Source organism: Cricetulus griseus, chromosome 9 (genome assembly GCF_003668045.3).
Source record: "Cricetulus griseus strain 17A/GY chromosome 9, alternate assembly CriGri-PICRH-1.0, whole genome shotgun sequence".
NCBI lineage: Eukaryota > Metazoa > Chordata > Mammalia > Rodentia > Cricetidae > Cricetulus > Cricetulus griseus.
The window spans coordinates 24,941,371-24,964,908 of record NC_048602.1 but is presented as its reverse complement, the minus strand read 5'-3'; the positions used below and the strand labels follow the sequence as shown (position 1 = coordinate 24,964,908).

The 23,538-nt window shown below is 49.1% G+C and overlaps 2 protein-coding genes across 2 annotated transcripts in view; both read right to left on the bottom strand.

Moving 5' to 3' along the window:
- Positions 1-1,503: 1,503 nt before the first annotated feature.
- On the bottom strand, positions 1,504-8,218 carry Aurkc (aurora kinase C). The gene is made up of 8 exons (XM_027430836.2): positions 8,064-8,218; positions 7,704-7,928; positions 7,273-7,471; positions 6,840-7,031; positions 5,901-6,039; positions 3,170-3,318; positions 1,939-2,113; positions 1,504-1,796 (listed from the first exon to the last, which is right to left on the bottom strand). The coding sequence occupies exons 3-8, from the start codon at positions 7,293-7,295 to the stop codon at positions 1,626-1,628; spliced, it is 849 nt and encodes a 282-aa protein (XP_027286637.1). The 5' UTR covers positions 7,296-7,471; positions 7,704-7,928; positions 8,064-8,218; the 3' UTR covers positions 1,504-1,625.
- Positions 8,219-10,877: 2,659 nt separating this feature from the next.
- Positions 10,878-23,538, bottom strand: part of LOC118239329 (zinc finger protein 805-like) — a 573,173-nt gene continuing 560,512 nt past the window's right edge. The window contains exon 4 of the mRNA XM_035449183.1: positions 10,878-11,383. Within this exon, the coding sequence (XP_035305074.1) occupies positions 10,906-11,383 (478 nt within the window). The 3' untranslated portion in view covers positions 10,878-10,905. The remainder of the gene's footprint in view (positions 11,384-23,538) is intronic.

Below are 23,538 nucleotides of genomic sequence, written 5' to 3'. Positions count from 1 at the left end.
CTCGTGTGCTGTGCCTTCTGGGTAATGTAGTTCTTTCTCTGCTGGCGCCCACCCCTCAAAAGGAGTGTATGGGTTTTTTTTCTCACGACCGACGGGGGCGCCCTATACGGGGCCATGACGCGTGTGCTGTGCCTTCTGGGTAATGTAGTTCTTTCTCTGCTGGCTCCCACCCCTCAAGAGGAGTGTTGTTTTAAGATTTTATTAACAATCAAAAACACTTTGCACTTACATAGGAAAAGAAGTGCTTCTTTGAGCAATAATTAAATGGAAACTACCCAGGACCTTCTAGACTTTTCAGCAGGTACCAGATATGATGTTCAGAAGTCGGATGCTAGCTTGCCGGGATCAATAGGACAGCACTTTGTTGGAACCTATTCAAAAATTTACCAAACAGCTTTCCTAATAGTTTAACTGAAATTACAACAGGGGGAAAAAAAGCCAGTGTTTATACTTAGTTTTATATATAGCTCACACACAAAATGAATCAGTCCCGATTGTTTGGCTTAGATACTTTTTTATAAAGGAGTGCTGTTTTCTTAAAATAGGCTACAGCCCCAGCTTAGACATAACTATTGCTATCGTTTATATTATTTGAAATTGTTTTAATTTTGGAGACAGCCTCCTCGCTAAGCTGGTCCAGTTGGCCTTGAAAATCGTCCTGCCTCAGTCTCCTGAATACTTGAGATTGTAGGCATTGGTCACCCACCGGGCGTGGCTTCAGACACACCCATAACAGTGCACACAGCCCGGGAGGAGGATTCAGGAACTGGGTGAGACTACCATTTCTTTCAACATTAAAATGTAGACTAGAGGAGGTGGGGGCGGGTTTGGAAACTTTGCCAAAAATTCTGGGCCAATGAAAAATGAGAAACTGGTGGCTCTGCAGGACCCCCAACACCTACACACACTATCGTTTCTCCTCATCCACCCCTCTTTTCATTTATGCACTTATTTGTGTGGGTGTGGGTGTGTCCCTGTCTGAGCGGAAGCACAGGACTGAAGTTGGTCCCTGGCACCACGGTACAAGCTGGACACAACGAATGTGTGTCTGTAATCTCAGTGCTGGGAGCTGGAGATAGGAGAATCAGCGTTTTGTTAACAGCCAGTCTAGCCACATAGGTGACTTTCATGTTCAGCTGAGGGACCTCCCCTCTCAAAAAATGCGCTGGAAGCCAGGCATGGTGGCCCACGCCTTTAATTCCCCACCAACTGGGAGGCTGGGAGGCAGAGGCCGGCGGATCTCTGTAAACTGGAGGCCAGTCCAGTCTATAAAGGGAGTTCAAAAACAGCCAAGGATGTTAACACAGAGAAACGCTGTTTCAAAACACCAAACAAACAAAAACAGAAAACGAGATGGAGGGCAATAGAGCCAGATACACGATATGGACCTCCGGCCTTCACCCCTGCCACACAAACTGAAATACTAGCTCACATAACCAAAAAGATGGAATTCATCAGTTATAATCTGCATTTGGAGGAGAAAACAAACAAACAAACAAACAAAAAAACCCAAAAACCAGTTTTATTTAATGTGGATTTTAAAAGAGAAAACAAGCAGAACAGAGGAGATAACAGAGCCTGGAGAGCTCCCTGAATAAATACAAAGGAACAGAGGCAGGCAGGGCTCAGGAAGCCGTCTGACAAACAGGAGGCACAAGCCTACGGGAGTGTTCCCGCACCCAGGGGTGCTTCAGGATCTGGGCCAGGTCCAGCCGCTCTGAGGGATGGTACCTAAGAAGCTTGGAGATCAAGTCCTGGGCTCCCAAGGGCACCGAATTCGGAAACCTAAAATCCACCTAATGAGGCCGGGGAAGGAGGAGGGGAATCCAGTTAATCTCTTTAGTTAATTTCTCCTTGTTCTTTCTGTCAGTCTCTTCAGGGCACCCTTCTGGCTACAGCGATCATGGCTAGCGAGCACTGAGGAGCGCCTGTTCTCACCTTGAGGATGCGTTTGTAAGTCTCGTTGTGGCTGCTGCTTTCAAAGGGTGGCTGTCCCACCAGCAGCTCGTAGCAGAGCACCCCAATACACCACAGATCCACCTTCTCGTTATACGTCCTCCCTTCAATCATTTCTGGGGGCAAGTAGTCCAGAGTCCCGCACATTGTCTTTCTCCTAGAGCAGGAAGGGCACAGAGGGAGCACGGTGCATAGGGGCTCAAATGAGGGGAATCTTCCCTGTCCAGGGAAGTGGGAGGGGCTAGGGACATCCTGACGAGGCCCCTGTCCCAAGCAGGGGGTTTAGGAAACACCAACTGTTAACATGGCTCAGAGGGGCCCGTGGGAGGTGACTCAGTGAGTAAAAGCTCTTGCAGCAGCGAAAGCTCCGAGGACCTGAGTTCTAGCTCCACGATCCACTTAAAGCTGGACCAGAATCTATAGTCTCAGGGCTCCCTACAGTGACGATGGGAGGCAGAGAATTCCTGGAAACCCCTAGGCCAGTAGGCCGGCTAGCTGACTGCGAGCAGCAAACAAGACACCCTGTCTCAAATAAGGTAGAAGGCTGAGCGTTGGTGGCCCACGCCTTTAATCTCAGCACTCTGGAGGCAGAGGCAGGAGGATCTCTGTGAGTTCGAGGCCAGCCTGGTCTCCAGAGCCAGTGCCAGGATAGGCTCCAAAGCTACACAGAGAAACCCCGCCTCGAAAAACAAAAACAAAAAAAAAAACAATTAAATAAGGTAGAAGGTAAAGATTCACACCTGAGGTAGTCCTGATATGCCCCCTCCCCCACTCCCCATATACAACAGGACATTCCTGGAATGCTTGCTAATTTGACACAGAATCTTATTAGCAAAGATAAACACTAATAAAGACCAGAAAAGAAAAACTCTGGAGGGGCCTTTTTTGTGAGTAAACAATCCCCCCCACGACCACACACACACACACACACACACACACACACACACACACACACACAGGACATTTATTGCTCTCCACTTTATTTCATTCAGGCAAGGTCCCTCACTGAACCTAAACCGGCCATTTCTGCCAGGCAGGCTGGCCAGCAGGCTTCCAGGATCTGCCTGTTTCCACCCTTAATTCTGTGTTTACAAAGGAAGGGCTTTCCATCTGCAAATGCATTTTAAATGCCCTTGGAAAATATGGTGTTCTAATTAATACCTAATAGGTGTGAGATGAATTCACCTAGGAGACCTCCTCCCACCTGACCTACCTGAGAGAGGGGGTGTGCACAGACCAACCAAAGTCTGCGATCTTCACCTCACCCCTGAGCCCCAGCAGGAGATTCTCTGGCTTGATGTCCCTGTGAATCACCTTCTTCTCGTGACAGTAGGTCAGGGCATCTGCCAACTCCTCTATTATCTGCAGGAATAAAAGCAGTCTGTCAGGAGAAAGACTTTCTCAGCCTCCCTGTGAGGCAGAACAGGCATTTTGCATTTTAAGATTGCAATCTCATTTCCTGACAGGTAATTCCAACGTTTCTCTGTGTTTATACACATGGATGGTATGTGGAGCCTACAGGACAGTCCCCACTGTGGCTCCTTATTATTGTCCATACGCCTTGTTTTTGTTTGTTTTGTTTTTTCAAGACAGTGTTTCCCAGACAGCTTTGGGGGCTGTCTGGAACTCCCTCTGTAGACCAGGCTGGCCTCAAACTCAGAAATCTACCTGCCTCTGCCTCCCAAGTGTGGGGATTAAAGGTGTGAGCCACCACCACCCACTCAGGTTTTTTTTTTTTTTTTTTTTTTTTTTTTTTTTTTTTTTTTTGAGACAGGCTTTCACTATGTAACTCTACTGTACTGGCCTGGAACTTGATATGAACCAGGCTCACCTTGAACTCCTGATCCTTCTGCCTCAGCCTTCCAGGAGCTGGAATTATGGGCCTGCAAAACTCCATCCAGCTAACCAGCCAATATTATGAGTATGGTTTCCTTTTCCGCATGACAAAGTCGGCTTTTTTTTATATGCTCTTTTTTTAAAAAAGATTTTTATTTATTTATTATGTATACAACAGTCTGCTTCCGTGTCTATCTGCACACCAGAAGAAGGTACCAGATCTCTTAACGGATGGTTGTGAGCCACCATGTGGTTGCTGGGAATTGAACTCAGGACCCTTGGAAGAGCAGTCGGTGCTCTTAACCTCTGAGCCATCTCTCCAGCCCTTATACGCTATTCTTATTATATTTATTTATTTATTGTTTTTGTGTGGCTCTATGTGTGTGAGTGCATGCCCAGCTTCCCACGACTACCTTCTGGATTTGTTCTCTCCTTCTACCACGTGAGTCCCAGGAGACCAAACTTAGGTGCACAGCCTAGGCAGCAAGCATCTTTGCCGGCTCAGCCAGCTTTCAAGCCTAAGTTAGAATCTGATGCTTGACATAAAAGACCCCAGGCAAAGTGCAGTAGCAGCACTCGGGTATCAGGGGACCTCCGAGTTTGAGTTTGAGGCCAGTCTGGACTACATAGAGCATTGCAGGTCAGGGTTACTGTCTTAGCTGGGATTTCTATTGCTGCAATGAAACACCAAGACCAAAGAGCAAGGTGGACCAAAAACAAAGCAAAACAACCAGAGCTTATAAACTGGGCGTTGATATCACATGTCTTTAATCCCAGCACTTGGGGAGGCAGATCTCTGAGTTCAAGGCCAGCCTGATGTACAGAGAGTGTGCCAGGATAGCCTCCAAAGCTAAACAGAGAAAAACCCTGTCTCTAAAAAACAAACAAACAAAAAAACCCAAAGAGCAAGGTGAGGAGAAAAGGGTTTATTAGGCTTACACTTCAGAGTTGTTCATCACTGAAGAAGTCAGGACAGGAACAAAACAGGGCAGGATCCTAGAGGCAGGAGCTGATACACAGACCATGGAGAGGAGCTGCTTACTGCCTTGCTCAATCTACCTTCTTATAGAACCCAGGACCAGCAGCCCAGGGATTGCACCAACCACCATGGGCTGGGCCTTTCTCTTTCGATCACTGAGAAAATGCCTTACAGGGGGTCTCATGGAGGCATTTCCTCAGCTGAGGCTCCTTCCTCTGAAGACTCTAGCTTGTGTCAAGTTGACACTATGAACACTAATACTCTAGAACTACACTGGGCATCAAACCCAGGACCATACACATACTAGACAAGAAACCGGACCATCAAGTTACAATCTCAGCAACCCAGAAAAAAATAATTCTTAATGGAAACAGTTCAAAAAAAAAAAAAAAAAAGCTGGGTGTGGTGGCACATGCCTGTCATCCTAGCACTCAGGATGCTGCAAGTTCAAGGCCAGCTTGGGCTATATACAGGAATTCTAAGTCATGCTCGACTATCTAGAAAAACCCTTCAGGAAAAAAAAATATAGCACCCTGACTGAGCCAGGCACAATGGCTTGTCTATAAGACTAGCACTATTGCCGGGCGGTGGTAGCACACGCCATTAATCCCAGCATTCGGGAGGCAGAGGCAGGTGGATCTCTGTGAGTTCGAAGAGCTAGTTCCAGGACAGCCTCCAGAACCAGAGAAACTCCGTCTCGTGGGGGTGGGGTGAGGTGAAAGACTAGCACTTGTGAGGCTCACCCAGGAGAATCACACATTTCAGATCAGCCGGGAGATTCTGGGGAAGTCTGAGCTAGCCTGGGCTACACAGTAAGAATTTCCCCAACTCAGGAAAAAAAAGGGGCGGGGAAGTGAAAGCCAGCAAGATAGCTCAGTGGGTAGGGAAGCTTTGCTGTGCAACCCTGGTGACCCCAGTTCCCTGTAATCCACATACAGGTGGAAAGAGAAAACAGACTGCTGTCTCACGATTTCCACATGTACACTACGGCATGTGTGCCCTCCCCCACCACACACACACACACACACACACACACACGCACACACTCACACTCGATAATAAATGAAGTGAAAAGTGGGAAGGGGGTATTGGCCGCCACAAACGGCCCTGGCCCCAGAGCTCCCCTCACCGTGGCTGTACGCTGCTCATCTAATCTCTGTTTCCTCTGAAGCTCTTTAAACAGCTCCCCCTGTGGAGCATATTCCAGAATCAAGTACACCCGGCGATCATCGTGGAAGTAGTTGTACAGGCGTAGGATATTCGGGTGTCTGAAGGAGGGATGAAGGAAGAGTTGGAACAGGCCGGGTGGCACGTCAAATAAGGACACTTGTTGCCAAGCCTGCCAGCCTGAGTTCCATCCCCAGGACCCACAGGGTGGAACGTGAGAACCAACTCCTGCAAAAAGTGTTCTCCGCATAGGCACTGTGACACACCCGTGGCCCACGGGCTGCCCCACCCCCTCATAAAAAACAACAAAACAAAACAAAAAAACCAAAACTGACTACTTTTAGTGGGACAGTGGTGAAGCACGCCTTTAATCCCAGCGGCTCAGGAGACAGAGGCAGGATTTCTGAGTTCAAGTCGTCATGATCTACAGAGCAAGTTCCAGGGCAGCCAAGGCAACACAACCCAAACCGCTCCCCCAAAACAAAACAAAAAAATCAACTACTTCCGAGACAGGGTCTCATGGTGTAACCTAGCTGTCCTAGAACTCACTATGTACACCAGGCTGGCCCCAAGCACAGTGATCTACCCGCCTCTGCCTCCCAGGTGCTGGGGATAAAGGGATGATTTTTTTTAAAGATGTCACCCGAGGAGCAACACTGGGGGCTGCTATCTGACCCGCACAAGTGTACACACACAAGCCTAGCGTGTCCAACGCGGGGAGAGAGAATGTTACATGGTCTAACTGGAAAGAGCTACGGAGAAGAATCTCCAAAGTGAAAACAAAATGCTTAAATATTGAGGACTCGTGAAGCAAGCCAAGCTCAGAGGTCAGGCCAGCCAGAGGGAAATCGGGAAGCTTGAAACCCCCGCCAGCCGCCAGTCCCACACAGCCCACGCTTACTGTAGGTGCGACTGGATCTCTACTTCCCTTCGGAGCTGGTGCTCCAACCCCTCCTTCTCTATCTGGGACTTGAAGAGGACCTTCAGGGCCACGATGAAATGGTTTTCCTTGAGCCGGGCCAGGTACACGTTCCCAAACTTCCCCTTGCCCAGAGGACGCCCGATGTCAAAGTCCTTGATGGTGAAACGCCTCCTCAACAGAAGGGAAGAGAGGACCACATCTCAAGAGACTAGGGCAGTTAGGACCCTCAACTAACCCCTCCCCACGCCCTCATTCACTCAGCTCACAGCCCCAGTACTAGGCGCTCACTGGTTATAAATAAATAAACAAGTAAACAAATAAACAAATAGCATCTTGGGTTCATTAGCTCGCTCTCCACCTGAGTCCCATATCTCCTTTCTCCCAGACCCGGTGTGGCGAGGCACTCACTCACCTGGTTGACATGCTGGGCTCCATCTGGCCACTTAGCTGAGGGAAAGAGGGAGAGCAGGGCGGGCGGGCGTTGGTGGCGATGCTCGCCTTTAACCCCAGCACTCGGGGAGGCAGAGGCAGGGGGATCTCTGTGAGTTCGAGACCAGCCTGCTCTACGAGAGCTGGTTCCAGGACAGGCTCCAAAGCCACACAGAGAAACCCTGTCTCGAAAAAACAAAACAAAAAAAAAAGGGGGAGAAAAGGAAACTGGCGCTGTGATGCTCAACTGCAATCCCAGTCCGTGGGGGGTGGGGGGGGTGGGGGCGGGAGGGTCACACGTTCGAAGTCGTCCTCCTCCACCGCTTGGAGGCTGCAGGAGAACCTGTGGGGGGTTGGGAGTGGGCAGGGAACGTGAAGGGCTGCGGGAGAAGGGGCCGCAGGGGGGAGGCTCACCCTGGCGGCAGGGCAGACCCGGCTCCCCTCTGCTGCTCCTCGCCCGCCGCCAATCGTGTGTCCCGCTTCGGTTTAAGTCGGGGTTTCAGCCGAGCGGCGGTGGCGATGCTCGCCTTTCGTCCCAGCACTCGGGAGGCAGAGGCAGGGGGATCGCTGTGAGTTCGAGGCCAGCCTGGTCTACAAGAGCGAGCGCCACGAGAGGCTCCAGAGCCACGCAGAGAAACCCTGTCTCGGAAAAAAAAAAAAAAAACCATAAAAAAGAAATAAAAGACGGGGTTTCCGGGTCCACCCGGGCCTCCGACCGCGTCCGTCCATCCTCCTGCCTCGGCCTGGACCCACCCCGGGTCCCGTCCCGCTCACCTGTGCACCCGAGGGCGGTCACCGTCTCCCCTGACCTCTGGAGAGGGAGTGACAGCCAACTCGAGTCCCCGCGGGCAGCTGGGGTGCGGGGGCCGCCCCGGGGAGGGGTGGGGCGGGCGGGTAGCGCGGCGGCGGCGGCGGCGGCAGCGGCCGCTCGCTCCGGGACAGCCGCCAAGCCAGCCGCCAGCGAGCCTTTCGGAGAAGGCGCCGGGTCCGGGACTCGCAGGCTCCGGCGCGCCGCCATTGGCCGAGCCTTCTGACAGTCAACGGCATGCGCGTGGGCGCTCGGCCAATAGGACGTTGGGGGCGGGACCGGGACCCCCGCCGGCCTCGGGAAGGCCAGGGAAGAGGAAGTCGGTGGGCCAGGCTTGCAGAAGGCAGCTGGCGGGCTGGGGCGAGCTTGGGGCGAGCTTGGGGCGGTGCGCGTACACATGAACGTCAATCAGCTTGAGGGCCCTCGCTCTAACAACTATTAAATAGGTGTCTTTTCCATTAAGAGCATATAAAAATTAGGTGTATGAGGGGGCTGGAGGGATGGCTCAGTGGTTAAGAGCACTGGCTGCTCTTCCAGAGGTCCTGAGTTCAATTCCCAGCAACCACATGGTGGCTCGCAACCACCTTGAGTCTTGGTACCCACTGCTGGCACCTTCTGTCTGCATGTGCAGACTGTATACATAATAAGTTTATTTAAAAAAATTAGGTTTATGAGGTTAGGCAATTAAAACCTTTAAAAAAAAAAAGGATGCTGCCCTCGAAGGGCGGTGGTGGTGCACGCCTTTAATCCCAACACTCGGATGGCAGAGGCAGGCGCATCTATGAGTCAGAAGCCAGCCTGGTCTGCAGAGCATGGTTCCAGGACAGACAGCCAAGGCTGCGAGAATCTTGCCCACTAGGACTCACTCTGTAAGACTTCTGTGCTGTTTTTACTGTGCTTTTACCTTAAGGTGTCTCCTTTTTCCCCTGGAGACAGCTATGGAGCTAGCTCTGGCTGTCCTGATCCTAGGTAGACCAGGCTGGCCTCCGATCCTGTCTCTGCCTCCCAAGCTCTGGGAAACACCATCCAAGTGTTTGAATCCTCCCTACCCGGGAAAACTTCTTGTTTGCACAAAGGTTCGCTGCTTTCTTTTTTGATGTCCTGGAGCAGTAACCCTTTCCCCTTTATTTCTTTTCAGACTAGCCAGTTTGAGTAAGATTGAGAAATCCAACCCAGTCTAGGGGGCAGGGGAGCGACTACCACCTGAGTGAGAATCAAGAGTTCACCTCTTGTCTCCCTGTGTGTCCCACCTGATGTAATCTAGAGTGCCAGAACCGTGTCCGGGAATGGAGCCTTGTGAGAATTCTGAGTGCTTGGGAGAAACTCCAACAACAACAACAAAAAAGTCTTGTGACCCTAGAAATTGTTCTTGGAAGGTGTTTTCGTGCCTCTCCCAGGTGTAGTGGTTTGGAGTGAGTTTACCAAAAACACTTCAAATTGAATTCATTCAGGCCAGAAACAAGACAAATTTTACACCAGATCAATTGAAAAATACAGCAAGACTGGCCAGTATGTAGCCGTCCACGCCTGTAACCCCAGCACTTGGGAGACAGAGGCAAGTGGACCACTGAGTTCGAGGCCAGCCTGATATATAGAGCAAGTTCCAGAACAGTCACAGCTGTTATACAGAGAAACCCTGTCTTGAAAAAAACAAAACAAAATAAAAACAAAAACAAGTGTTAAACTGTGCTTAAGTAAAAATGTATATAACTTTCTGTTTTTAATAATTATTGCTTGGGGTTTTATTTTTATTTTTTTGAAACAGTTCTAACTCTGTATGTAGCCCAGGTTGGTCTGGAATTCACTCTGAAGCCCAGGTCTTGTCATGTAGCCCCTGGGTAACCTGCCTCACCTCCTGAATGCTGGGGTTGCAGGCACACCTGGCAACACTAGGTGGCTTCCTTCTCATTATGTAGCCCCGGCTGGCCTGGAATTCATGGGTTCACCCACCTCTGCTTCCTGAGTGCAGGGATCAAAGGCGTGTGTGGCTAGTGCCCACAGGTGTCAGTTGCAAATGGAGTTACGGATGGCTGTTGGGTCTTGCCGTGTGGATGCTGGGAACCAGACCCAAGTTCTCTGCAAGTGCAACGGGTGCTCTCAACACTGAGCTATTGCCAGGCGTTGGTGGCGCACGCCTTTAATCCCAGCGCTCGGGAGGCAGAGGCAGGAGGATCTCTGTGAGTTGGAGACCAGCCTGGTCTACAAGAGCGAGTGCCAGGATAGGCTCCAAAGCTACACAGAGAAACCCTGTCTCAAAAAAACAAACAAACAACAACAGTGAGCTATTTCAGCTACAGGGCTATGTAGACAGACCTTGTTTCAGAAAAGACACACACACACACACACACACACACACACACACACACACACACACAGAGGACACAAACATATACACACATTTCCAGACTTGCTCTGAACAGCAACAAATGACTATAAGACACACAAAGGCAAAGGCCTTTTAGCTCTGAAATGCCCACCTCACTCTAAATAAACTGAGGACTCAGTATCAAAGTGTCAGAGATTGAGCAGAGAGGTCGGAAGAGACCTGTCTTTATTTTTCTACATCTGCTCCTTTGTAAACGATTCCTGAGGTAACACTGCCATGTAAACTAGGAGAGAGATGTGGCTGAGGCTTTTCCTATGTGAAAAGAAAAAGATCCCCAACCCCCCAAACCACGAATCTCTCTCCTGGGTGAATTTTCAGATGCAATATAAGGCTATAACGGGTCTGAGGCCAGTGTTGGTCTTCAGATGACAAAGAATACTCTCGAGACAGGGGCTTGCTTTCTTTTTCTTTTTTAATAGTAGTCAAGACACTTGTGGAGTTTCTCTTTGGTATAAAGGATCAGATGCTAAGGAATCTGTTTCCCGTGACAAAAGATTTCCCTCAGAGGCCACATTCAAGAAGTCTTTCCCTAGAAGGAGTTCTCGGAGGGTAACTGAGGTGTGCGTGTTTGTGAAAGGCCTTCCCTCATCTGCTCCTGGGACAGGGGCCGTCTCCCTGGGCATGTTTTGATGCTGGGTGAGGGACGCGCGGCGGCTGAAGGTCTTTCCGCACTCACGGCACTCATAGGCTTTCTCTCCAGTATGAACCATGGCGTGGCGGATGAGGTTTGCGCTCCAGCAGAAGGTTTTCCCACACTCAATACACTCAGAAGGCTTTTCCCCACTATGAAGGCGCTGGTGCCTCGTGAGTCCCGACCTACGGCTGAAGGCCTTGCCACACTCTCTGCACTCAAAGGGTCTCTCTCCAGTGTGGACCGTCTGGTGCTGAAGGAGATGGGTGCTCTTTATGAAGGTCTTCCCTCACTCGGTACACTCCTAGGGTTCACGCCAGAGTGGATCTTCTCGTGGCCAGCAGGGAGGTGTTTCTTACTGAACACCTTCCCACAGTCGCTGCATTTGAAGACAGTGTCCTCTTCCTCCTGGGTGAGTGCTGGACACAGTTCCTCCGTTGTCCCTACGTCATCTGGCATAGGTCCCGTTTTCCCAGGAGGCTTCTCCCCCTGGGCCTCTGCCTCTTCTATGAAGAGTCTTTTCTGAACTTGTGACGGATCATCGTGGCCTCTGGTTTGCACCCACGGCAGGCATCCGGGGGTTCTTGGTGTTGACTTCTCCCAGAATGAGGTTCCCTCAGGCAGTTTTGGCTTATAAGTGGTAGGTAGGTCCTATGACCTTGGTTTTTCCACTGTCACCTACAACAAATTCAACACACATAAGGGATTGTGAACAATAACATAGGAAAAAAAAAAAACAACCATGCCATTGAAAACACATTAATAACACTTCCCCAAGAAGATAAAAACAGTGCCTCCATGGCTGCCATATTATCTCCAATGCCTAGATTAGCACTTTCCTAGTCCTTGGATTCCAAATACTAAGAAACGGAGATGTCAAGGGATAGACCGGGTCAGTGGCTAGAGAGAGGCCTCTCACAGACTTGTTTTCAAAATCACAGGCTGGATGTGGCTTTCAGAGTGACACTGACACCGTGGGGTAAAATTCCTCTAGGTGACACACCTGACATACTGTCCCCACGGAAGACCTGGAATATGTAATGAGGAAGAAAGCACCCACAGGGAGCCTCAGCTTTTGTTCAACATCGTATGGAAGAACCTTCACGCACCAGAGGTATTCAGAACTCCTTTTGAAATTCAGTATGGAGTCCTACCATTGAAACTGGTAAGTGGTTTTTATCTTGTTTTGCAGTTTTATTTGTTTTTGTTTTTCCAAATAGGTACTTCATTTCTGGCCCACAAGCAATTTATATAGAAGAGACGACTCAGGGAAAGACATGGCTATACAAGGAAAGCAAATTAGCCGGGCGTTGGTGGCGCAGGCCTTTAGTCCCAGCACTCTGGGGGACAGAGGTAGGCGGATCTCTGTGAGTTCGAGGCCAGCCTGGTCTACAGAGTGAGTTCCAGGACAGCCAGGGATATATAATAGGGAGACCCCGTCTCAAAAACAGACAAACGAAAAACCAAGAAGGTTTTGTTTGGGCTGGAGATATGGTTCAGAGAGTGACGACTGCTGGCTGTTCAATCCAGATGAGAATGCTATCACCTTTGGTAGAGGAAGGAGAAAACCAACTCCACAAAGTTGTTCTCTCGCCGTCAACACTTGTGCTACCCACCTCTAATAATATATTCTTAAAAGTTTTTTTTTTTTTTTCTTTTCAAATTAAGCCAATGAGGGCTCAAGAGATGGCTCAGAGGTTAAGAGCACTGGCTGCTCTTCCAGAGGTCCTGAGTTCAATTCCCAGCAACCACATTGTGGCTCACATCTACAGTTGGACCTGATGCCCTCTGCTGGCCTAAAGTCAATAAAGCACTCATATACATAAAATAAATAAATAAATCCTAAAAAAATAAACCAAATAAATAAATAAAGCCTAAATGCCGACTAACACATGGATGGTACCTGACTTTAACAGCTCCAAGGCAGAACATGGTGGTGCTGAGGTTTTACACAGCACATTACTCAGGAAGACATGGACAAGGGACTGCCTCTTAGTGTCTGAAGGACTCTCATGAAGAGAAGATTGGGAAGGGTTTTAGGTAGACCAGAGCTGTGGATGGAAATTGGGAGGACACCTTTCCCCTCCATGTCTGGGAGGAAATGTGAGAAACAGTTACTATTCTCACTAGTATTAGGTAAGGACCAAGCGTACCCCTCTTCCCCATGGGCCTCACCGGGGCATCAGAACGCTCACGGCCCTTAGTGAACAATAAGCAACAAAGCTTTAGACGCCTCACCTCTGGCTAGACATGCTAATACATCAACACATCAGGGGATTATGTCTTCTTCAGCGGAACCCCATGGTCAGTGAGTGCCATCAAGGCCCAGGACAGACTGGGTGTAGGCCACTAATGTCGATAAAGAGATCTGCTCTTCTTGGACACATAGCTCACTCAGTCACACATCCCAGCCCTGTGGACCCTGACAAGGCCAAATGCCTAGTTCTTTGAATAAGAACTGGTGTCCCTGGAAGTGGGTAGGACATCTCTTCCTCTTGCAATCTTTGGGCCAGCCAGAGATGGCAAGACAACCTTAAAAGCAACAGGCTGATGGCAGAAAGTGCCAGAGTCTCTGAACAGCTAGCTGTGTGACACAAAGAAACAGACGTCCACACAGACACGGGAATGAGCAAGGAAACGTTGTCTGCTGAGCCACAGAGTGTGGAGTTTGACATGGAAGGTTGATGCTAACTTAGTGACACTTATTGCGGTGGTCTGAATGGCAGTCAGGCATTGAATATGCTGTCTCCAGGTGGTGGCCCTGTCTAGGGATGCGTGGGGGGTGTGATATTGCTGGAGGAAGCACATCACTAGGGGCAGGCTTTGAGGTTTCAAATGCCTTGCATCATTCATTCCCAGTGTGGTCTCTGCTTCCGGACTGTGGCTCAGAAGGTGAGCTTCTCTAGGCGCCAATCTGCTGCTTGCCTGAGACCTCACTTCCCTGCCATGATGGACTCTTACCCTTCACGAACCACAAGCCAAATAAGCACTTCCTTCTATAACCTGCCCTGGTCGTGGTGTTTCATCACGGCAATAGAAAAGCGATGAATATGCTTCAAACCACAAGTGATCGTTCAGATTCACTTGAGCCACAGAGCCCGTGACAAAGAAGCCAGGTTGTAGCTCCAGCAGACAGACAGGGTCCTGAGACAGCAGCTTGTGAAACAGATGGACTCCTTCCCGGGAGCAGTGACAGCCAAATGGGACAGGGCTGGAGAATCAGAAGAGCCACCGATCACAGGGCTCCACAGATCCTGAAGTGACTGACACACTAAGAACTCTCCAGCAGGCTGGAGAGATAGCTCAGTAGTTAAGAACACTTGGTCTTTCAAAAAACCTGAGATCAGTTCCCAGCACTGGCATCAGGCAGCTCACGACTGCCTGTCACTTTAGTAGCAAAGGAATCTGGTGCCCTTTTCTGGCCTCTGAGGGCACCTACACACCTGTGGCACACACTCAAAGACACATAAATAAAAAAGAAGCTTCCCAGGAGACGCCTGGTACAGACCTCCATGCCCTTCCACCTGGACTCTTACCTGAGCAGGCACTTTGGGAAAGGGACTTTGCCACCTTCCATGACTCCTGCCCTTGCTCCAGTTGGCACAGCAGCTCCAGTTTGGGGACAGGATACCCTTCAGGGAGAGAAAAAAAAAAGCAGATAGAGATTTTGATGAAACAAGATAAAGACCCTTGAGCCCTCAGGAATTGGCCTGGACCTTGGAATAAAGCTGCTCCCTTCAACACAAAAAATGGTGAAACATAACTCAGAAGCTACAAGTTTGCTATGCCATACTAATCAGCCCATCAGAAACTAATACTTGGCTGCCAAGATCACTCAGTAAGTAAAGTAACATGCACGTACATGTGTGCATGCAAAAATGTTAAAAATTAATAAATTGTTTTGTTTTTTCTTTTCCCTTTTTTTCTGTTTGTTTGGGGGTTTTGTTGTTGTTGTTGTTGTTGTTGTTGTTGTTGTTATTATTATTAGGCCTACCATTTCTCTGTGTAACAGCCCTGGCTGTCCTGGAACTCCCTATGTAGAACAGGCTGGCCTTGAACTCACAGAGAGCCACCTGCCTCTGCCTCCCAAGTGCTGGGAGTAAAGGTGTGCGCTACTATACCAAGCTTTTTTTTTTTTTTTCAAGACAGAGTCTCACTATGTAGCTCTGCCTGTCCTGGAACTCACTATGTAGACCAGCCTAGGCTTGCGCTCACAGAGATCTGCCTGCCTCTGCCTTCTAAGTACTATGATTAAAGGTGTGCAACCACCATGCTGGGCTGTACTAATTTTTTAAAAGAAACTAATAGCAGGACTGGAGAGATGGCTCAGAGGTTAGGAACACTGACTGCTCTTCCAGAAGTCCTGAGTTCAATTCCCAGCAACCACATGGTGGCTCACAATCATCTGTAATGAGATCTGGTGCCCTCTTCTGGCCTGTAGGAATACAAGCAGGCAGAACACTGTGCATAATAAATAAATAAATCTTTAAACTACACACACACACACACACACACACACACACACACACACACACACACTATACACACACACACACACACACACACACACACACACACATTAATACCCAGGTGGTGATAGTACACACCTTTAATCCCAGCACCTGGGAGGCAGTAACAGGTGGATCTCTGAGTTCCAGTACAGCCAGAGCTACACAGAGAAACTCTATTAAAAAAAAATATGCCATACTGTGTAAAATGACACTTCTCTGTAACCCCAGCATTTTAGAAGCTGAGTAAAAAGCCTGTGACTCTGGGGTTGGTGGTGGCGCACGCCTTTAATCCCAGCACTCGGGAGGCAGAGGCAGGAGGATCTCTGGGAGTTCGAGGCCAGCCTGGTCTACAGAGTGAGTTCTAGGACAGGATCCAAAGGTACAGAGAAACCCTGTCTCGGGGCAGAGTGGGGGACAGCCCTTTAGAGGCCAGCCTGAACTACACAGTGAGTTCCAGGGCAGCCTGTCTACATAAAAAAAATCTTCTTCAAAAACCAGAACAAACAAACAAACAAAACAATTAAGTTATGTGTACTAGCTTGATTTTTCTGTAACAAAAGGGACAATACAATGAAGAATATAGTAAGATAACAGGCTTAACTCACTCTTGAAGTCTACCTCAGTAACCCCATTGGTGTGCTCCCACCGTAGAGGACAAGCAGGAGCAGACGGATGAGGTAGGTATGATTTCAAAAGGCAGGAACAGTCACACCCTTTATAACTGCCCACTCTCTAGAGGAAGGAATGTATTCACCACTAGTGTGATGGTTAGCTTTGTCAGCTCAGCACTCCCTACAATTAATTACCGGGGAAAAGAATCTCAGTGGCATGTTATCTACGCTGGGCTGGCCTCTGGGCATGTTTGCCAGAGGATTGTCTTACTTAAGTTAACTGATGTGGAAAGACCCCGCTCAGCGTGGGGGAATCACCCCTAGGCAGCAGTCCCAAGCTGTAACGAGCTACATCCCCGTTCTTAGAGATCCCGCTATCTCAACAACCTTGTGTGGAAGAACAAGCCTGCCGTCACAAAAGCCAGGGAGACCAAATAAACATATAAATAAAATAAAAAGAAGCCAGTATGCATCTTCCCCGGTACAAGTTTTTAGTTAGATACAGTGCACAGGTCTGAGAAGGACGTGGTGGCATTTGCTTGTAACCCTGCCACCTGTAAGGCTGAAGCAGGAAGATCACTGTAAGCATGCGGTCTAGCCTGGGCTATCACTGTAGCTAGTTTCATCTAAAAAAAAAAATGTGTAAGTGTGTGTGTTGGGGGGGGGGGCTGGAGAAATGGCTCAGTGGTTAAGAGCATTGACTGTTCTTCCAGAGGTCCTGAGTTCAATTCCTGGCAACCACATGGTGGCTCACAACCATCTGTAGTGAGATCTGGCGCCCTCTGCTGGCCAACAGACAGAAGACTGAATGCAAAATAAATAAATGAAATTTAAAAAAAAATAAAAAATGCGGTGGGGGGGCACTAAGCAAGGTTTTATAGTGTTCTTCCTGTAGGTCACAGACTCAATATGGATTCTATTTCAGAATTTTCTCAGCATCCATAACCATTATGCGATCATTTTATACATGGCCAAACCAAGGCTCAGGTTTCATCACAGGAGGGGTTCGAGATTCCTAGTCCCAGACATCCCTTTTCTATGTGCTGTTTAACCCCAAGGTCCGGAAGGTGTGGAGTGCAGGCCCAACTGCAGTGCTAACCATGAGGCCCTCAGTCAGGGCGATGGCAGCTGGGGATCCTCATGGAGCTGGCAGGGCAATGCTGTTCTGAACCCTCTCCTGTAACAACTTACGAGAGACTGACAGGAGTCATGGGAAAGGATCCTCAGTACGTTCACATCTCAGGAGGTGGGGCCGGGCCACAGGGGAGCCGGATAACAGGTCCCCGGTGACACAATCTGAAGGAGCAAAGCTGGGGGCTGGAGAGGTAGTTACAAGCACTCCCTCGCAGAGGACCTCGATTTAGTTCCCGGCACCCACCTGGCAGCTCACAGCTGCCTGTAACTCCCGGTCCAGGGGATCTGACATCCGATTCCTATACACATGCACAAGAAATTTTAAAACAACCGGGAGGCCAGGCGGGCGTTGGTGGCGCACGCCTTTAATCCCAGCACTCGGGAGGCAGAGGCAGGTGGATCTCTGTGAGTTCGAGACCAGCCTGGTCTCCAGAGCGAGTGCCAGGATAGGCTCCAAAGCTACACAGAGAAACCCTGTCTCGAAAAACGGAGAAAAAAATAAAACGGAAGAAAGAAAAAAGGGAGCAACGCTGGGGTTGGACACCAGAGATCGGGCTGCAGACTCTGGACTCCCAAGTACTACAGAATGGAGAGAGCTACAAGCATCCCCAGGGAGCTCAACAGCAGAGACTGAGGAGTAGGTGGTGATGAGGCAGGGCCTTAGCCAGGCAGATAAGTTACCTTCAGGTAGCAGATGTCAGAGAGGGGAACACTCAGTGATCACAGCACAACACAAGAAAACCATACATTTGGGCTGGAGAGATGGATGGCTCAGAGGTTAAGAGCACTGACTGCTCTTCCAGAGGAAGAGCATCCATCCGTTATGAGATCTGGTGCCCTCTGCTGGTGTGCAGATATACATGGAAGCAGAATGTTGTATGCATGATAAATAAAATCTTTTGAAAAAAAAAGAACATACATTTAAGACAGGTGGTAACGGCGCACGCCTTTATTCCCAGCACTTAGGAGGAAAAGGCAGTGGATCTCTGAGTTTGAAGCCAGCCTGGTCTACAGAATGAAATCTAGGACAGCCAGGGGTTACACAGAGAAACCCTTTCTCAAAACAAAAACCAAAAGGTTTTGTGTCTGTTGGGGGTGGCATGCCATGATGTGTGCATGGATGGAGAGAAAAAGACAACTTGTGGGGGCTCGGACCCCAGGTGGGATCTGGGAACAAACTCAGGTCATCGGGCTTGGTGGTGGCAAGCGCCTTTATCACCCAGCCACATCACAGATCAGAATATTTAGTGGCCGAGAAAGATCTATGAGAAATGACAACCAGGTGAAATGCCGCATTGTGCTGAGAACACTCCCCAAACAAAGGAAAAACGCCAAGCTCATCTTGACGGTGAGCAGGGAGCCGGGGAAGCCTGCAGCACTTAGGGTGAAGACCATACACAGGTCTTCTTCTTTTTACAGATTTATCGTGCTGAAGGGACCAGCTTCCCTTTTGGCAGCCATAATGGCCGAACACGTGCTTCTATGACCTTGTCCTAGACACTAGAAAGTCAGATGCCTGCCTCGTGACAAGGAACCAATCAGAAGTTAGCTGGTGGTGCTATGCTTTATGGCTCTGTGTGTGCTTTATGGACAAGTGCACAGCAATGACACACAGAGCATAGCAACCACCCTGGGAGGGCCTATGGGCCATAACAACCAGTTGACCAATCAACACAGGGCAAGCCCTCCAAGCCTGGAGGCACACCAATCCTGAGCCTGTGCGTACCCCTAGACACTCCCCGTACGCTGCCCTACAAGATCTCTCGGGAGCCCCTAGGAGCCGTCTTTCCTAGCCATCCGCCATGGCAGGTGGGTGAAAGACCCGAGCTAACATGGGGTTAGCTCGTTAAATTACAATAAAGCCTTGTGCAGTTTGCAGCAAGCTCTCGAATCTGCCTGGTGATTGGGGTGACCGCGAACCTGGCCTGGGACCCGGATACTTGAGTTTTCGGGGGTCTAACAGTGCTATTTATGTGTGTTCCGGCTGCTTCTCTTTTGCTGTGATAAAATACCATGACCAAGGCAATTAGAGAAGCAGGGGCTCATTGAGTTCCAGTGGGATGAGAGTTCACAGCCGTAGGGAGACACGCAGCTCGCAGGCATGGCCGGCCGCAGGAAGCCGAAAGATGGCATCACTCACCCACAAGCATGAAGCAGAGGGAACTGCAAGGAGGATGAGGCCTTCACCTCTCAAAGCCCACCCTCGGTGATGCTTCATCCAGCCAGGCTGCACTTCCTCCCAACCTCTCCAAACAGCATCACCAGCCCAGGACCAGCTGTTCACATGGCTGACTCTATGGGGACATTTCTCACTGGAATCACAGTGCGAGCATGTGCAAGCATGTGCGTGTAATCCCGAAAGGACTGCCTGTGAGTTTGAGGTCACAGTGTGATCCCAGGTCAGCCTGAGCTGCAGCGAAGATCCTGTTTTTAAAAAAGGGGGGGGGGGGCTGGAGAGATGGCTCAGAGGTTAAGAGCACCGACTGCTCTTCCAGAGGTCCTGAGTTCAATTCCCAGCAACCACATGGTGGCTCACAATCATCTGTTACGAGATCTGGTGCCCTCTTCTGGTGTGCAGATAGACATGGAAGCAGAATGTTGTATGCATGATAAATAAAATCTTTAAAAATAAAAAACAAAAAAAGGTGGGGGGTGGGGGAGCTTGCAAGATGGCTAAGTGGGCAAAGTTGCTCACCACCAAGCCTGATGACCTGTTTGATTCCTAGGACACATTCAGTGAAAGGAGAGTTTCTGCAAATTGCCCTTTGACCTGCGCACACAGCATGTGTGTACCAACACATGTATACAAAATAAACAAAACATATTTTAAAAGTATTTTTAGAGTAGAGTAGAAAGCCTTTACCCAGAGAGACCAGGAACCCAGAGATTTCTAGCCTCACCTCCTGGTGCAGGGTCCTCTGAGCAGGGTCCAGCTGCCCCCACTCCTCCTGGGTGAAAGCCACGGCCACATCTTCAAAGGTCAGAGAAAGCTTGCAAAATCAAACAGAGGCATCGGTGTTAGCCTTGGGGTTCTATGGGCGGAGCCGGCCCAAGCTTCACTGAAAGAATAAGAGAGAGACTAAGGCCCAAACCACATAGGTTATCTTCACGCCCACGCTCCATTGTGGGTCTCAGGGTCAGGGACACAATGCTGGGAGAACACAGACGAGTAAGGAGAGAGGCCTCCTGTGTTGTGTCATCAGAGCCTGGGAGTTCACTCCTACAACCCCAGACCTTCAAGGCGGAAGGCAGGAAGATCGCTATTATTTCAAAGCCAACCTGGGCTACACAGGAAGCTCAAGGCCAACCTGGGTTACATGAGACTGTCTCAAAAACAGAAAAAAAAAAAAACAAAGTAACGGGCTGGCAAGATGACACAGTGGTTTAGGGCGCCCAGTTACCTTGGACTCATGTGATACAGAAAGAGAACTGACTCCCTGAAGTTGTCCTCTACACCTCTACACCCAGGCTGTGGACTCTGAGAGGCAGGCAGTAAGGATTCTAGGAAATCAGAAGAATGACGCCATGAGGGTGATGCCAACACCGGCACAAGCAGAGCCTCTCCGTGCTGTTTCACAACAACTGCTCTCTAGGGCTGCCAGGATGGCTCGATGGGCAAAAGCGCTTGCTGTCCAGCCTGATGGCCTGACTTCCATCCCTGAAACCAACACGGTGGAAAGTGGGACTCCCTTAAGCTATTCTCTGACTTCCTTACCCCTGCACACGCATGCACACATACACACTAAGTGAATGTACAAACAAAACAAAAGTAGTTCTATCTGATAATAGGAATTTCTTAATTTACTTTTTTGGGGAGAGGGTTTCGAGACAGGGTTTCTCTGTGTGACAGCCCTGGCTGTCCTAGAATTTGCTCTTTAAACCAAGCTGACCTAGATCTCACAGGGATCCTCCTGCCTCTGCCTCCTGAGCGCTGGGATTCAAAGTGTGTGCCACCAACCCTGGCTAATTTACTTATTTTTATGTATGCAGATGTTTTTTGCCTGCATTTATGCCTGCCTGTCTGTTTGAAGATGCCAAATCCTAGAACTGTAGTTACAGACAGTTGTGAGCTGCCACGTGGGTGCTGAGAATCAAACCCCGGTCCTCTAGGACAGCCAGTGCTGTTAACCACCGAGCCATCTCTTCAGCCCCTGACAATAGGAATTTTTAAAAGAGAAATTCGCTAATGCTCATTGTGAAAACTGTCTTAATTTCCCATGGCCTGTGAAGTCACCGTCATCAGACCTTCACATGGTAGGGCTAAAGGAGCTTTACCAGCTCACAGCAGGAATTGCGCTCTGGCTTTAGGTTTTGTAGCAGTAATTCTGACACCCCATTAGTACCAAGGAGACTCGAAAGTAACAAGCTTATTCCAAAAAGGAGTTGCAGAGCTGGAGAGCTGGCTCAGTGGCTAACAACTCAGTGGTCCTGAGTCTGGCCCCCAGCACCCACCTCAGTATCTCCAGCTCCAGGCAATGGTCTATTCCAGCCTTCGAGGGCACCTGGACTCCTGTGCACATACCCTTATGCTGGCATCTGCTATCATTTAAGAAAGCCTTTTTTTTTAATTTCTTTAAAACAAATTAGTAAGTTCGGGTAGCGTTTCCACTTTCTTTTTTCTTGCTGACATTTAATAACCTCTGAAAAAAACCCTTCAGAAATAGCTAGACAAAGTAGGGTTTATAGCTGGCTTTGCAACAAACGAGTTGGTTGCTGTGGTTCCCACCTGTAATCCCAGCATTAGGGGAGCTGGCATAGAATTTCAAATTCAAAGCCAGCCTGGGCTGCACAGTGAGACCTTGCCTGAATACAACAACGACAAGAAGGTACAAGCGTCTACTTGAGACAAGGTCCTGACCAGCTTCCCAAGTGGCCTAGACCTTTGTTAGGCCTCCTAGATTCCCAGAGAAATTCCACAATGAGACGCCTACCTTTTTCCTTGCAGGAATTCTGACAGCCCTGTCCCTGATGGAAGGACACTTCAAAAACAGGGGGCACAATGGCCAAGGACAAATAATACCAGCTGTGGTTCTCAGAATCAAGTCCCTTCACTGGCTGGAAGTTGGAAATACCTGGAAATTGCTCTTCGTTTCTTCATTATGGCAACCTCATAGGTACCGCTGGGGCTTCTTAACGGGCCAATATACCTGTATTCCTTCAAGTAAGACTCCCTAGCTGGAATGTCCTAACCTTCCTGGCCTTTCTTAAACCAGTACTGTTGCACAGAGATCCTGTAAGTCTGAGCGGGTCCTTACACGAACAGGTAGAGTTATTAGTATGACAGGATCCCTTATAGGACATCATCACTCCTGTAACCGCCTGCCACCAATGACAACGGGAAAAACACAGCTCTCAACTTAAAGCAGAGAAGAGTTTATTCTGAAGCCAAATATGGGTGACTATGGCCCTGGCACTCAGATTTAGGTTAACCGAAATGCCATGTTCCAAAAGTTTTAAGATACAGAACATTTGGGCATATACCCAAAGGAGGCACATTCCCACAAGGACATTTGCTCAACCATGTTCATAGTAGCATTATTCGTAATAGCCAGATCCTGGAAACAACCTACATGTTCCTCAACTGAAGAACGGATAAAGAAAATGTGGCACATTTACACAATGGAGTACTACTCAGCGGTAGGAAACAATGGCATCCTAAATTTCACAGGCAAATGGACAGAACTAGAAAAAAAAACATCATGAGTGAGATAACCCAGACCCAGAAAGACAAATACAGTTTGTGCTCACTCGTAAGTGGATTCCAGACATAAAGCAAAAGATCCCCAGCCTACAATCCACAACCCCACAGAAGCTAGAACCCTCTTCCAGAAACAGATGGAAGCAGATGCAGAAATCCACAACCTAACACTGGATCAAGCTCCTGGAGGACAATCTAAGTGAGAGAGGAGCAATAATACAAACAAAGGAGCCAAGGCCGTGATGGGGAAACCACAGGATCAGCTGACCTGAGCTAACGAGAGATCAGTGACTCAGGTCTGACAACTGGGGAACCTGCCTAAGACTAAACCAGACTCCCTTAATATAGGTGACAATGGTGCGACTGGGACAATATATGAGGCCACTGGCAGGGTCCAAGATCTGACTCTAATGCACAAACTGACTTAGTGGAGCCCATTCTATGTGGAGAGACACCTTGCCCAGCCTGGG